Below are 15,102 nucleotides of genomic sequence, written 5' to 3'. Positions count from 1 at the left end.
GCTGTCCCAGGCTGTGACTAACGGCTGACACCTCCGCTGTTTGAATGTCAGAAACTTTGTTGTCGTGTAACATACAGTTACTAGTTTTGGAATGGGTATATTGGTGTGCTCTGACATTTTAAAAAATTTTTATTAAAAATTTTTTTAAAAATGTTTTATTTACTTCTGAGAGAGAGAGACAGTGTGAGCAGGGGAGGGGCAGAAGAGAGGGAGACAGAATTGGAAGCAGGCTCCAGGCTCTGAGCTGTCGGCACAGAACCCGACGCGGGGCTCGAACTCATGAACCGTAAGATCATGACCTGAGCCGAAGTGGGACGCTTAACCGACTGAGCCCCCCAGGCTCCCCGATGTGCTCTGACTTTAAAAAAAATTTTTTTCTGTGAAAAATTTCTCCTGCAGAAATTATCAACAGCTTCAGCTATTATTAGTAATTTGACAATTTTACTTTATTGTCCTTTCCTTTTTTTCCCTGAATTTTTCAAAAAGCAAATCCATGTCATTTCCCAGTAGTTCAGTGTCTGTCTCTAATTGCAAAGTTCTTTTCTTTTTTTTATGTTTATAGATTTATTTATTTATTTTTTTTTTTTAAATTTTTTTAATGTTTTATTTATTTCTGAGAGAGAGAGAGACAGCATGAGCGGGGGAGGGTCAGAGAGAGAGAGGGAGATACAGAATCTGAAACAGGCTCCAGGCTCTGAGCTAGCTGTCAGCACAGAGCCTGACGTGGGGCTCGAACCCACGAACCGTGAGATCATGACCTGAGCTGAAGTCGGATGCTTAACTGACTGAGCCACCCAGGTGCCCCTTTATAGATTTATTTTTGAGAGAGAGGAGTGGGGCGGGGTGGAGAGAGAGAATCCCAAGCAGGCTTCGCACGTCTGTGCAGAATTCGACAAGGTGTTTGACCTCACAAACTGTGAGATCATGATCTGAGCTGAAATCAAGAGTTGGATGCTTACCCAGCTGAGCCCCGCCAGGCGCCCCTGAGAATTTCTTTTTCATATTCACTCTACCATCATCATACCTAATAAAAGAAATAGTTCCTTGGGGCGCCTTCTCTCTCTCTCTCTGCCCCTCCCCCGCTTAAACTTCTTTCTCTCTCTCTCTTTTTCAAAAATAAACATTAAAAAAATTTAATTAAAAAATTAGTAGGAGCAGGGAGAGATTTTTTCCTAAACTATCAAGCTTTTCACTTCTGTGTAGTCACTAAAATAAATTGCCAAATTTGTTTTCTTAAGCATTTATTTATCTTTAAGAGACAGAGAGCATGAGCAGGGGAAGGGCAGTGAGAGTGAGACACAGAATCCGAAGCAGTTGTCAGCACAGAGCCCGATGCGGGGCCCAAACCCATGAACAGTGAGATCATGACCTGAGCCGGAGTCGGACACCCGACCAACTGAGCCACCCAGGTGCCCCTCTAAACAACTCTTTTATTAAAAAAAAAAAATTTTTTTTAATGTTTTATTTATTTCTGAGAAAGAGAGAGTGTGAGCAGGGGAGGGTCAGAGAGAGAGGGAGACACAGAATTCGAAGCAGGCTTCAGGCTCTGAGCTGTCAGCACAGAGCCGGACACGGGGCTTGAACCCATGAACCGTGAGATCATGACCTGAGCCAAAATTGGACGCTTAACCGACAGCCACCCAGGCGCCCCTCTAAACAGCTCTTTTAAATGACAGTATCAACGTGTATTTATAACTAAAATGCTCTGTTTCTATTCTATTCTAATAAAATTCAGTTGTATTTTACCATTTTAGTCAGATAAAATTATCTGTCAAACTATGTAGCCATATGTTTAAATGAAGTTCAAAGGGCCTCTTAATCAGAGAATGAATATCAGAGAATAAGTAAGTGTCTGTCTTTTAAGGAGAAACAAGAAGTTTCAAGGATTTGACAAGGTATGTATTTTAAGAAAATTTTAACATGTGCTAATTTCAACAAATATTCAAGGAGTTCAGATTTAAAGGGAAACAGTGTACAGTCTGTAAAGTCAAAGCAAAGCATTTTCAGACATCCTCACATTAATAAGGCAAAGGCTTTTATCACTGAAATGTGGGAAAGATTATATTTAATTTTGTTTACTAGTTGATAATTGAAATTCTTTAAGAAAATGTTGCTTTAAAAAAATTTTATTTATTTATTTGAGAGATAGAGCATGCGTAGGGGGAGGAGGGCAGAGAGAGAGGGAGAGAGAATCCCAAGCAGGCCTGAAATCAAGAACCATGAGATCATGACCTGAGTAGAAACTAAGAGTTGGACACTTACCCTCTGAGCCACCCAGGCGCCCTTAAGAAAATACTACTTTTGAACTTAAGCTTTCAAATTGGGATACAAAGTTTGCCACCATGCGCTCTTCTTTTCACATTAATACTAATATGAAATATTGCAAGCGTGTTCGCTGACTTTCAGGTTCCAACTGCCAAACCCCTTTCTTGATTGGAAAATTACCTACTTAATTACTTAAGAGTGCAATGACACAGTGTTTACTTGAAGTTTTTTGAGAATAGTAGGCTATAGTTAGCACTAATGAGCAAGTCCTGAGCACCATATTAGGGAAAAAAGCTTTGCTTACTGTTTTTTGTTTCTGTTTTTGTTTTTGTTTTTTTTTAATGTTTATTTATTTTTGAGAGAGAGAGAGAGAGACAGAACATGAGCAGGGGAGAGACAGACACAGTCTGAAGCAGGCTCTGGGCTTTGAGCTGTCTGCACAGAGCCGGACGCGGGGCTTGAACCCACGGACCGTGAGATTATGACCTGAGCCAAAGTCGGACACTTAACCGACTGAGCCACCCAGGCGCCCCTGTTTTTGATATTTTAATCTACTTTTTTATTAGCCACTTTTTTTTAGCACTGTGATTTATTTTTAATATTTTTTCTATCTCTAATTTGCTTATTTTACAGGATTGTGACCATATAGTATATATAGCCACCGTTTTCTGAATTCTCACTTACTAATCTTATAAACATTTTATATATTAGTGCATATTTGTTTTCCATTGTTACTTATACACAACAGTTTTTTATCAGCTATTGTCACCATAATTTGCATTAGATCCTCAGACCTTAGTCGTCTTACAGCTGACAGCTTGTATCCTTTTCCCAACCGTTTCCCTATTTTATAATTAAGTATATTATACATGATTAACTTTTATTCCATTTAAAAGCCTTTTCAGGATCTGGCAGACTCTGGGTCATCATTGTGAACATGAGCTTGTCATTGCGCTGCAGCTGTGTAGACCTCCTGGTCTGCGGGGAGCCCCTGGGGCTTTTAGAACTCCAGGTTTCATGGAGCTTTTTGTCTGAATGGGGGAGAGCACGTCATCCAGCACAGGTCTGAGGAGACAGAGCTGGAGTCTCTGGCCAAGTCACTGCAGCTCAAGTAACTGGGCTGCGGCGTCGCCTCTCTTGGCATTTTTGCTGCCTTGACAGTCCCGAGGTTTGACGCATGGTCAGTCTGGGCTGCGACAGCTGGGCCCTGTCAGAAGACAGTGGAGGCAGTAGAATCGACATTGCGATGGACTAGTTCAGTGATGCAGCCTCTGAACTGTAAGATCATTCCAAGTTGACTCTTAAAAAATGGGTGGGTTTGGGAGTTATTTCTGTGAGAGGGGACATGAACCAGGATTTTAGGTAGACCTAGAGGAGTGTTTCTGAATGTTGCATGTTTTCTCTTTAACTCCTTAGTAGAAGAGAATTGGGAGGTACTCTGAGGAAAATGAGGCAGTTTTATTCAGACACAAGGTTTCTTTCACTCTGAAGAATAACAGTCTGAAGAATAAGAAGGCAATGTGTTTTTTACTAGCATAAATGTGATGGAAGGTTATTCCTTTTTGTGGCGGTAATCATCAGTATTCAAACCTACTGTCATTGCTTGTTTGTTTTACAACATTTTATGTGTGATTTAAAAAAAAAAATCAAAACTAAAATCAGTTCCTTAAGAGTATTATTGTAAAAAGTGGCAAAAAGATCAAAGTCTATAAAGTCTAACATAAATATATTATTGATAGAGTACTTTTTAATTAAGTAAATGCCTTTTGTTCTAAACTGTTTATTATATAAATGCAGAGAAAAAATGAACATGATAAATGTGTGCAATGAAAAAGGACAGAAAAACTTTAAGATGTTCTGAGAAAATTAGAGTGAAGTGATCTGAATAGTGCCAGAAATAATGGCATTTTGTGTTTTAATAATTAACCGAAGAAAGTTTTTAAATCCTTTTTCTAGATTGAGCTGAGAGGGTTGGCCTAGGAGTTGGAATCTGGGTTGATTTTCATTTAGTTAAACCTGTGACTTTTTCCCCCTAATAGTAATTGGGATAGTAAATAATATGAACACAGGCTTTAAAATTCACAAAACTGAGATCTGGTAGTTGTTTAGCTTTCAGGAAGTTCTTTCGCCTCTGAATTTCTCCTCATCTGCGAGGTTGGGGTTTAGGATTAGACTTGTAAGGTACTTCTCTTTACGAAACACTAATAACTAAGGCCTATCTGCAAAAGATAGGGTAACTCAGTTACACCATGTCCAGATAATAGGACACTGTGCTGCGGTTAAAGTAAATGAAGTCAGTCTTTAAGTACAGATGGGATAGGATTCATTTCCTCATTCACCCATGAAGTTTTTGTCCTTCTGTATGTCAGGTGCTATTTTTGATGTTGCGAATACAGAAATGAACACGTAGACATAGAGCTTACATTAAAGATAAAGAGATCAGGCAGTCAATAAATTAATAAATATCATGGGGTCAGAGATTAATAAGTGCCATGAAGAAAATGAAGTAGTTTCTTTAATCCCTGAAATTTGGTAAGGAGAAAAAGAAGATCTAGAATGTATTTGAGGTGTTAACCTAGAATTTGTAAAAGCCTCGGTGGCTGGTTGTCCTTGGATCAAGAATTGAAGGTCAGGACGTGGTGGAGTAAGGAGAAAGGCATACTTCGCACACCCTTTGGGGCTGTTTCGTTTTTTCTTTTCTTTCTGACATATGTGCACACATTGCTTAAAAAAACCCCAAAAAACAAAAAAGCCAAAGAACTGAATCCCTTAATGTTGTAGGGAAATCTTGTTTGATGACACATTTAACATGCTCTAAGCCAGTGGGGGCTGTTTTTGGCCAAGTGTACTGGTCTTATCTATGTGTCCTGTGTCCTAATAATGTTTAGATAATAAAGCTTTTTGGCTTTTGGTTTTATCAGACTTTTCCTTTTGATGTGTATGAAGTTTTTTTTTCTTTTCTTTTTTTTTTTTTTTTTTGGATTAACATTTGCAGTGCTAAAACTTAAGTGTATATATAATTTTCTTTAATGTGTTTCAAATACCATGAAAAGAAACTCTAAAAGTTCTAAACTTGTGCACAAGGACAGCTTGCTCACTGCATGTCCATCCTTAGAGTTAAAGGTCTTGACATTTTGTCTTATGTGTCTTAACTTTTATTTCAGTTTTAATATGTTTACTTTTAGGTTCCAAACAGCAGTTGAACTTGGAGAATTCCACTGTGGTTACTTCTTTTTTTCCTCTTAAAAAAAAAAAAAAAAGCCTGAGATGCTAATAAGCATCTTTCCTGATTTTTATCTCTTGTTCTTTTCTAGTTGGATGAAAAATCTGACAAACAGTATGCTGAAAATTACACAAGAGTGAGTATATAAATTCCTAAGGGGATTACATTCTCAAGGTCAGTTGAACTTAATTTCGACTGCTATTTCAGGGTTATACTACATGTGAGCTGGGGGAGCGGCTCTTCCTTTCTTCGTCTACTTCCTGTCCCTGGCCCCCCACATTCCTCTGAGGTTGAATCCTGTGAAGCACTGGGAAGAGAAAAGACACTACATTTTATTTGGTTGAATGTCACTTATGAAGCTTCTGGCTGCTCTAGAGATTTCCATTCCCTCTAGACGTGGGTCCTGGGAAGAAGCCATTAAACACTGAACTACACAGGAGTGTAGTGGCGGGGACAGACTCGGCGTTTTTGTTCTGGTGTTTGTTTTTTTCCTTAATAATAAATTTTTTTTTGAAGTAAAATAACTCCTTCCTAGGAGTTGTTTTGTGTTAAAGTCTCTACCTTCTAGAAGTACTTTTAGAAAGTAATTTTAGGAAAATTATCAGGATTAATATAATGCTGTATCCAGTTTTGTCCACTAGGAATACAGTGCAAGCCACAAACGTACCCCCAATAAGTAAGTTTAAGTTTTCTTTAAAAAAATTTTCTTTTAATGTTTGTTTTGGAGAGTGTGAGGCAGGGGAGAGGCAGAGAGACAAACAGAATCTGAAGCAGGTTCCAGACTCTGAGCTGTCAGCACAGAGCCTGAGGCAGGGCTTCAACTCATGAACCACAAAATCATGACCTGAGCCAAAGTCGGACGCTTAACTGACTGAGCCACTCAGGCGCCCCAAATTTAACTTTTCTGGTAGCCTCATTAAAACAGTAAAAAGCAACAGTTAAAATTAATTTAAATGATATATCTTATTTAACCCAAATAACCAAGATATTTCAATGTAATTAATATGAAAAATCATTGAGATAATTTACATTCTTTTTTCCACACAAAGCCTTTGAAACCTGGTATGTATTTTACACATTTAAACCAGTTGTGGGATTCGCAGCCTAAATTCATGGTGATGCACAGTTTGCTGGAGCTGCAAATTTTGTTTCTGACTTTAGCAGTATTAGAAAAAGAAAAGATTGTAAAGCAGCAGCCTCAAGACCTCAGTAGGAGGACTGGTAATTAGCATACCAGCTATAAATCCTGAACCGTTTTAAATTAATCTCGTGTGCTCAGTATTATTTACAATATAGCAAAGATAAACTTAGAAAGCAGCTTGCACACAAACCATTTCCTTTGCCATGATGAGTTCTAGGCCCCAGTAGCGTGTGGGCATGAACGCAGGCCCTTCTCTGGACCCCCTTTCCCGAAGCCAGCCTGTGTTGTCCACTCGTCTCATCCACAGGTGTTAGGGTCCCCCCCCCCCGCCCCATTTTTAGCCCCCACGGCAAATGTCTTGGTACGGAAACAAGACTTAGATGTGTTCTCTTTCTCGTTGTCTAGCCTTCGTCTCGGAACTCCGCCTCGGCAACAACGCCTCTAAGTGGGAACTCCTCCAGACGGGGGAGCGGAGACACCAGCAGCTTCGTAGATCCAGATGCCTCATTGGGTGACTTGCGGGTAATCCGCGATCTTTGGTTTGCTTTTCACAAACAGGTTTTCGGCTTCTTTGTCGTATAGGACACTGGAGCTGTGTAACATTTAATGGGACTTTGTAGGAAGGAAAGGAGTACGAGTTCTTTAAAAAGTATTTTTAAAAGACAGTTCAGGAATGTGACTCAGATCTGAAAGGAAGGAGATTAGTTCTTTTTCTGTTCTCTTTCTTGAACATTTGATGATATTGGAATGAGATCTGCTAATTTACAGATGCCAAAAAAACTTGTTAATGGATGTAAAAGTAATTCTCAGAAATAGTTGGTCTTATTTTAAATGGAAAATATGAACAGGATTCTAGGACTTGTCGGTCTTTTGAGCCATTATGGTATTATTTGGCTGCTTGAGTATAGTTATCTCTCAGTTTCATGATAAGTGTAGTAATATTTGGGATGACAGAAATACCTGAGTCGAGTCCCCTGGGTTGGAGTTCCTGTTCTTATTAACCCTTTTATTGGAAGGAAAGATGGGGGCTTTCAAAATGTATTTGAATGTCTATTTGCTAAACTCGCTATTTGTGAGCAGTGGGGGAAGGGTTGTAATAAAAATTGCGTTCATGGAGTCATTCATTCACCATTTATTGAGCTGTTGGCCCCAGAAATTTAGGCAGTGAAACACACTTTGAATTTCAGGAGTTCACGGTGTCATAGGGAAGATAAACTGATAGAAATCAGTAGAACTAAATCATGTGATACTATGTAGTAGCAAGAATAGGGTTGTTAAGAGAATTCAGAGAAGCATCGGCTATGTTGGACTAGGGGAAGAGGTAACAAAAGGCTTTTCAGAGGAGACACCCTCTGAGCTAACATATGAAGGAAGAATGCAAATGAATCAGGCAAAGAAGTTGGAGGAAAAAGGCTTTCTGAGAACTTCAGAGAACCAGAAGTTTCTCTGAGAAGTGAGGAGGAGAGGCGAGTGAGAGGGAAGACCGGGGAAGTAGTCGTGGGCTAGAGCACAAAGCATCCTGTATGGTGGCCTAGAAGGCGTTGGGGTCCCCCCCGACAACTGTGGGGTGTTAAACAGGGGAGCAAGAGTATCTGAGTTGCATTCTTAAAGAGGGACCCCAGGTCGGAGGAGGCACCGGAGGTGAAGGGAGCGGTAGTCTGTGGTTGAATAATGAGGATGAGATGAGTAAGTCAGAACAGCGATGAGAAGATGCAGGAAGCTTACTCTGAAGAGAGTCCTGGGAGACCCTGGAGTTGACTGGTCAGCAGCAGAGAGAGGAGGTTAAGGGAAGGTTTTTGTTTCCTTTTAAAGGCGGCCTTGATTATTATTTTTCTTCCTTGGCTTGAGCCAGTTGAGAGAGAACAGGAAGGCAGAGCAAGGAGAGGGTGAGCAGGGTGCCTGAGAGGGATCCTCGGGCGCAGGTAGAGGGGGGCCAATGCAGAGGTCCCACCTGCTGACACCGTGGGGGGAAGGTGGGGACTGGGGTACTGGGTCATACTGTAGTCAGGTAGGAGCGAGAATTGGGCTTACGGAGTGGGCGGGGGTTAGAAGGTGGAGGGGTTGGCAGCAGTGGCAGTGGGAAAGGGGAGCTGACCCAGGCCGACGTGGAAGGACTTGGAGGGCGTCTGTATTTCTCACGCTCTTACTAAGTACTCGGCATGGGAGCTGGGGGTGCAGCGCTGAAGATCCGCTCTTGCGTTCAGTGGGACAGAAACGGGCACCAGGCCTTCCGGCCTCACAGCGCAGCCTGTGCTGGCCGCTTCCTTGTCTTGCTTCTTTGAGAGAGTGACTCCTGAAGGAAGTGAGAGTTTTGTATCCTCACGCTGGGCTGTGGCCTCTTGATGTGTCTGTGGAATAAAAGACAGACCTGCCGAGGAGGAAATGAAGAGGGCGGGGGAAGCGGAGCAGAAAGTGCGTGTGACGGCCTCTGAGAACTGGCCCTGCCTGCGGGGCCCCGGGGGCGGGGCGCTCCTGTGCCGCCTGCGTCCCGCATCCAGGCTGGTGTCTGGGCAGGGCCGGGCGCAGGGAACCTGGATTTTCCATTTAAAATTTGACCTGCTATCCCCCTGATGATTATGGTAACATTTGGAGCAGATGCTCTTTTCTCATCATTTAAATGTCAGTGTTTCGCTTCCCTCCCTTTACTTTCTTTCTCCTAAATGAATTGTGATTAGTAATGAAGTCCTTGAAAGTTTTGTTTGTTTATTACAGTTAAAACTTCTGGATGAGTCAGTAAAATTTGCTGCTTATAATTAATTTAGTACATCTTTTACTGGTTCAGGTGAAGCATTATGTTAAAAATTATTATTTAATGTTAAAAATTATTTAAATGATTTATAAAATTTTTGAATTTATACGTTAAGAACATTATAATCGATACAGCCTTTTCCCATACACAGCTCCATCCCCCTTTCCAGGGCTGTTTCAACACCAGTTCATGCCAAGAAGATATTTAACCCTTTAGACCGATTACCCCAGGCCTCCCCAGCCCCATTATCCCCTGACCTATTTGCTTTGTTCGGTGGTTTTAAGTGGCAGTTACGTTTGTGCACTTTGATTTTCCTGCTTGTGGTCTGGGATATGTGGAAGCAAGGCACGTTTTCATCTGAACCCTTTGAGACTTAAGGCGTGTTTGTGCGTGGTTTTATGCAACAGTTCATTCCTATGTCCCGCAGGACATCTATGACCTTAAGGACCAGATACAGGATGTAGAAGGGAGATACATGCAAGGGCTTAAGGAGTTGAAGGTATCCGGGCGCGCCGTGCCGCCCCAGCATGCTCTGTGTGCAGGCGGTGGGGTGATGGTGTTCTCGCAAGTTCTGCTAACCCCAGAGCACAAGGCTTCACTAACTGCTTGTCTTTCTAGCATGTGCTTAACCCGCAGCGCATAGGGGAGGTGGACTTCCAGTCTGCCACTGTCTCCGTGTTTAGCATGGTGTTTGGAACGTTCAGTAAAAGGTGTTATACCTCAGAGGTGTTAAACTTTGCGAGATACTTACATGTCCCTACGCCTTAGCCACACAAAATAGAATTGGGCAGTCTTAAAACATATTCTGAGATTATGGTTTTCAGTTGAGAATTAGACCTTAAAATCCTTCCATGCCAAATAAGAGAGTATTGCCTATTTCTGTCAACAAATTCAGTCAGCATTAAAGGCAGGCGGAGGAAGCATCTAAGAGGGCATTCTTACAGGTATTTCGTAAGGGGGAAGGAGCCTGAGGTAGGAGACCTGTGTTTTCATTTTGTTCTTTGGTCTCCTGCTCTTCCTTTTCCTCCTCCTCTTGTTCTTCACTGTGGCTCAAAGAAGATTACACAGACTCAGTGCGTTAAAGAATTTGGAGGTAAATTGAAATGGGCCTTAATCTTTTCCAAGCGAGTATGGCTACCAGCTCTCGATAGAAGTGTCCATATGAGACAGACGTTTTGGTTGTAAATGGTGCTTGGTTATCATGCTCTTCCCCGTGTTTAATTATGAAGTTCACATCTAATACGAGGAGATTAAGTTTCTCAACACGTGCATGGCCCTATTTGAAAAAGAACTACGCCTCGGGTCAAGATGCATAAGGAAGGCATTCAGAAAGATGACTCCGGACAGGCCCAGGGGGCAAAGCGTGGGCCTGACGGACAAGGCTCTCAGCAGCCTTCCTGGCGAGATGCGAGGTAGCCCAGTTACCAGTCCATACCTTCCTGTGGGTGATTGCTGTCCAGAAGAAGCATATGGTTAAGACTCAGGACCAGACAGGGTAGGGGGCCCCTGGAGAGTGTCTGTGAGGGAAGCCTGGAGGCTGCTGATCCGGCCAGCCATGTGCGGGGGTCCGCCCGCAGGGGAGTCCCAGGGCTGCGTGCCGATGGGCCGTGTGCACACTCTAATAGCTCATCCTCAGAACTTAATCACCTTTTAAGATTTTAGAGATAAGACTTTTGGAAATATGTTGGATCAGGGAACAAATTAAATATATTAAATAAATACACTCCTATTGAAGAGTAATAAGTAATATAACGTACCAGGAAAGCAAGCGATTCAGAGTTTTTATTTATTTCACACATTTTTTCTTACATTTTAGATCTATCGTTTATTATGTTCTTTGAAGGATACAAAAGAACAGATTAAATTTGAGACTGAACAGATATAAGATCCCTTTTTAAGAGGAAAAAAAGCAAAACTGTATGTTCCTCACGTAAATGTTAACCATGCTAAGACAAACTGTAAGGAATACTTTAAATATACCCATGTTCAGTGCAGCAGTGTTAAGCACACCCAGAGTAAAGGAGAAGTTACTTAGTGCTGTACAGTGATGTGCCCTGCTTTATTGTATTTTTAGTTTTTTTCATTTAGAAGAGGTTTTATTTTTATTTATTGAAGTAAAATTAGCATGTAGTGCCGCGTGTGCCTGAGGTGCACAGCATGGGGGTACGGCAGTTCTGTGCGCTAGTGCTCGTGCTGAGTGTGCTCTGAATCCCCTTGTCTGTTTCATCCGTCTCCCTGCCCACCTCCTTTTCTTGATTCGTGGTCAGCATATAATTGAGCTTGACTTCAGGTTTTATTTGTCCTTAAAACGACTTTTTTAAGTGGGGAAAAAAAATCATTAAAAATAAGTGATCTGAGTTGTGATCAAGCATACTGGCCTGATAATACCCATACATGTCCTATTAAAAAAGAATGCTGGTCATTGCTTATAACCTTCTTCTTCTTTCTCTCTCTCTCTTTTTTTTTTTTTTTTTGAGTTTTTATTCATTTTATGAGAGAGAGAGAGAGAGAGAGAGTGAGTGAGTGGGGGGAAGGGAGAGAAGGAAAAATCCCGGGCAGGTTCTGCATTGTCAGCGCAGAGCTCAGTGTGGGACTTGAACTCACAAACTGTGAGATCATGACCTGAGCTGAAATCAAGAGTCGGACACTTAACCGACTGAGCCACCCAGCTGCCCCAAATGAGGCCAGATTTAAAAGGAATCAAACGTTGGCTAAAACCTGTGTTCAGCAAAAGTTATACTTTTTCTTTTTTTTCTTAAGTTCTAAATTTTTTAAAATGTTTTATTCTGGGAGAGAGAGTGAGAGAGAGAGAGATGGCGTGAGCAGGGGAGAGTCAGAGAGAGAGGGAGACACAGAATGTGAAGCAGGCGTCAGGCTCTGAGCTGTCAGCACAGAGCCTGACGCGGGGCTCGAACCCACGAACCGTGAGATCATGACCTGAGCCAAAGTTGGACGCTTAACCGACTGAGCCACCCAGGTGCCCCAAAAAAGACCTTTTTAATGCCAGTAGCCTCTAAGGTGGATCAGAATCATTCAAAATTCTGTATTATATTAAGATCCTACTCTGTTTAAACCATTATACAATTGACTCTGCTCATATTTTTTATTAGGGTTATATTTGTTCCCAACCTTGGTGTAAATGTCACCTGTGAATGCAGTTCTACTTTGTGAACCATTTGTTATTGTGTGTGTGGGTGTGTGTTTGTCTAGATTGAGATGTACCTCACATACTTGTAAAATTTACCCATTTAAAGTCCCCAATTCAAGTGGTTTTTAGCATAGTCATGGAGTTGCACAACCATCACCACAGCCCAATTTTAGACCACTTTCCTTATCCCCAAAGAAAACCCTGTCCTAATTAGCAGTCATCCCTCAGCCTTCCTCTTCCACTTCCACACCCAACTCTGGGTGACCACTAATCTTCTTTCTGTCTCTTGGATGTGCCTTTTCTGGACATTTCATACAAATGGAATCTTATAATATGTTGTTTTTGTGATTGACTTTTCATTTAGTATAATGTTTTCAAGGTTCATCCATGTCGCAATGCCTCTCTGTCCATCATCTGTCTGTCTCTGTCATGGCCGGTTAGTATCGCAGTATGTTTCAGTTGATGGACATTTGGGTTGTTTCCAGTTTTTTAGCTGTTATGAATAATGCTGCTGTGAGCATTTGTGTTCCAGTTTTATACTTCTTCATTTCTCCTGCGTAGATCCCTAGGAATAGAACTGTGGGGTCATATGGTAACCTTATGTTTAATGTTTTGAGGAATTGGCAAACTGTTTTCCAAAACAAGTATACTATTTTACACTCTCTCCAGCAGTGTATGAGGTTTCTGGTTTTTCCATATCCTCACTAGCACTTTAATCTTGTTTCTCTTTTTTAAATTATAGCCATCATAGTAGGTTTGAAGCGGTATCTCATTGTGGTTTGGGTGTGCATTTCCCTAATTACTAACGATGTTGAGACTGTGTTCATGTGCTTCTTGGCCATTTGTATATCCTGTCTGGAGAAACCTCTGATCACATCCATACCCATTTTTAAAATATGTGTCTGTTTATTGTGGTATTGTAAGAGATTTTTATGTATTTTAGATACAAGTCCCATATCTGATGTAAGATTTACAGATATCTTCTCCTACTGAAGGAGTTGTCTTCTGTTTGTTTATTTTCTTGATGGCATTGTTTGTAGCACAGTCTGCTAAAGACCTTTCTGTCATTGATTCTGCTTTAGGTATTGTATATAAGAAACCATGGCCTACTCCAAGGTCATGAAGGTTTAGAGCTGTGGGGTTTTTTTTGAAGAATTTGATAATTTTAGCTCTTACATTAGGTCTCTGATCTACTTTGAGTTAATTGTTGTGTGTGGTGTGAGGTAGGGGTCTGACTTCAGTCTTTTGCGTGTGGATGTCCAGTTGTCCCAACACCATTTGTTGAAGAAAACTAATTTTTTAATGTTTACTTATTTTTGAGAGAGAGAGAGAGAGAGAGCGCGTGCAAGTGACAGGGAGGGGCAGAGACAGAGGAGACAGAATCCCAAGCAGGCTCCAGGCTCTGAGCTGGCAGCACAGAGCCTCATGTGGGGCTCGAACCCATGAACCGTGAGATCATGAATGAGCTGAAGTCAGACACTTAACTGACTGAGCCACTGAAAAAACTATTATTTTTTCCTTGAGTTGTCAAAAGTCAGTTGCTCACAAATGTAAGCAGTCTGGACTATCAGTTTTATGTCATTGATCTTGGTTTGTTGAACATTTACATTAGTATTTTAAAAATTTATTCCAGGAGCGCCTGGGTGGCTTAGTCGGTTAAGCGTCCGACTTTCGCTTAGGTCATGATCTCGCGGTTCGTGGGTTCGAGCCCCGCATCGGGCTCTGTGCTGACTGCCAGCTCAGAGCCTGGAGCCTGTTTCAGAGTCTGTGACTCCCCCTCTCTCTGACCCTCCCCTGCTCACACTGTCTCTCTCTTTCTCCTGGAAATAAATAAACCATTAAAAAAAAAAAATTTATTCCAGAAGTGATGACTTTTTCTATGTGAAATGTTTTTTCTTTTTAGCTTTAAAAATTGTTACTACGTAGTGGTAATCTACCAAGTCAGATACAGTTATTAACAGATGGAATTGGGAGCTGTTTTAAGCCGAAAGCCTTGCGGTATATAAAATTTCAGGCGTTCCGTGGTGGCTCTTTTTGTTGTTGCTCTTTTTAAAATCATTTATGTATTGCTTACTTATTTATGAATGACCAGAATTTGAATAATTGCTAGAAAAAATGTTTATACGTTTACATTAAAATTATTATGCAGAACAAAGTACTGAAAACAGATGTCTAGGAAGTAGCAACATTCAAATGAAGATGAAGTTTCCTTGTGCAGAGAGAGGCTGTATTATGTTGTGTCATTGCATTCTGGGGACTGAAGAGCTTGTTAAAAACAAGAGTACATTTCTGCAAGCATTGACGGTTTTCATTTTATGACTCTTAAATAGATGTGGTCTGCATACCTTTTCATCTTTCAGAGACTACATTGGTGCTTGATTTTGTTTTCTTAGATAGCAGAGAGCATATAAAGTTCTTATAATGGCAGAATTGGCTTATTACATCCCTTCCGTTTCACGTGCATGTGACTAAACATGGAGGCCCCAACTGCTTGTATTTTGCAAACACGCATCTTCATGTGTTGGTGCCAGTGCTATATTTCATGTTGCATTGCACATAAGCCGTGAACATATTTT

At 41.2% G+C, this 15,102-nt stretch overlaps 1 protein-coding gene across 11 annotated transcripts in view; it reads left to right on the top strand.

The window, feature by feature from the left end:
• LRRFIP2 (LRR binding FLII interacting protein 2) overlaps positions 1-15,102 on the top strand; it is a 100,622-nt gene that overhangs the window by 59,794 nt on the left and 25,726 nt on the right. For 7 of the 11 annotated variants that reach the window (XM_039237243.1, XM_039237233.1, XM_039237234.1 and 4 more), the window contains 3 exons: positions 5,580-5,624; positions 7,035-7,151; positions 9,806-9,877. In XM_039237243.1, the coding sequence (XP_039093174.1) occupies positions 5,580-5,624; positions 7,035-7,151; positions 9,806-9,877 (234 nt within the window). The remainder of the gene's footprint in view (positions 1-5,579; positions 5,625-7,034; positions 7,152-9,805; positions 9,878-15,102) is intronic. The other 4 variants (XM_039237237.1, XM_039237240.1, XM_039237238.1 and 1 more) reach the window with 1 other exon arrangement.

This window comes from Hyaena hyaena, unplaced genomic scaffold (assembly GCF_003009895.1).
Source record: "Hyaena hyaena isolate Hyena2069 unplaced genomic scaffold, ASM300989v1 scaffold_121, whole genome shotgun sequence".
In the NCBI taxonomy this organism is placed as follows: domain Eukaryota; kingdom Metazoa; phylum Chordata; class Mammalia; order Carnivora; family Hyaenidae; genus Hyaena; species Hyaena hyaena.
This window is presented reverse-complemented; position numbering and strand designations above follow the sequence as displayed.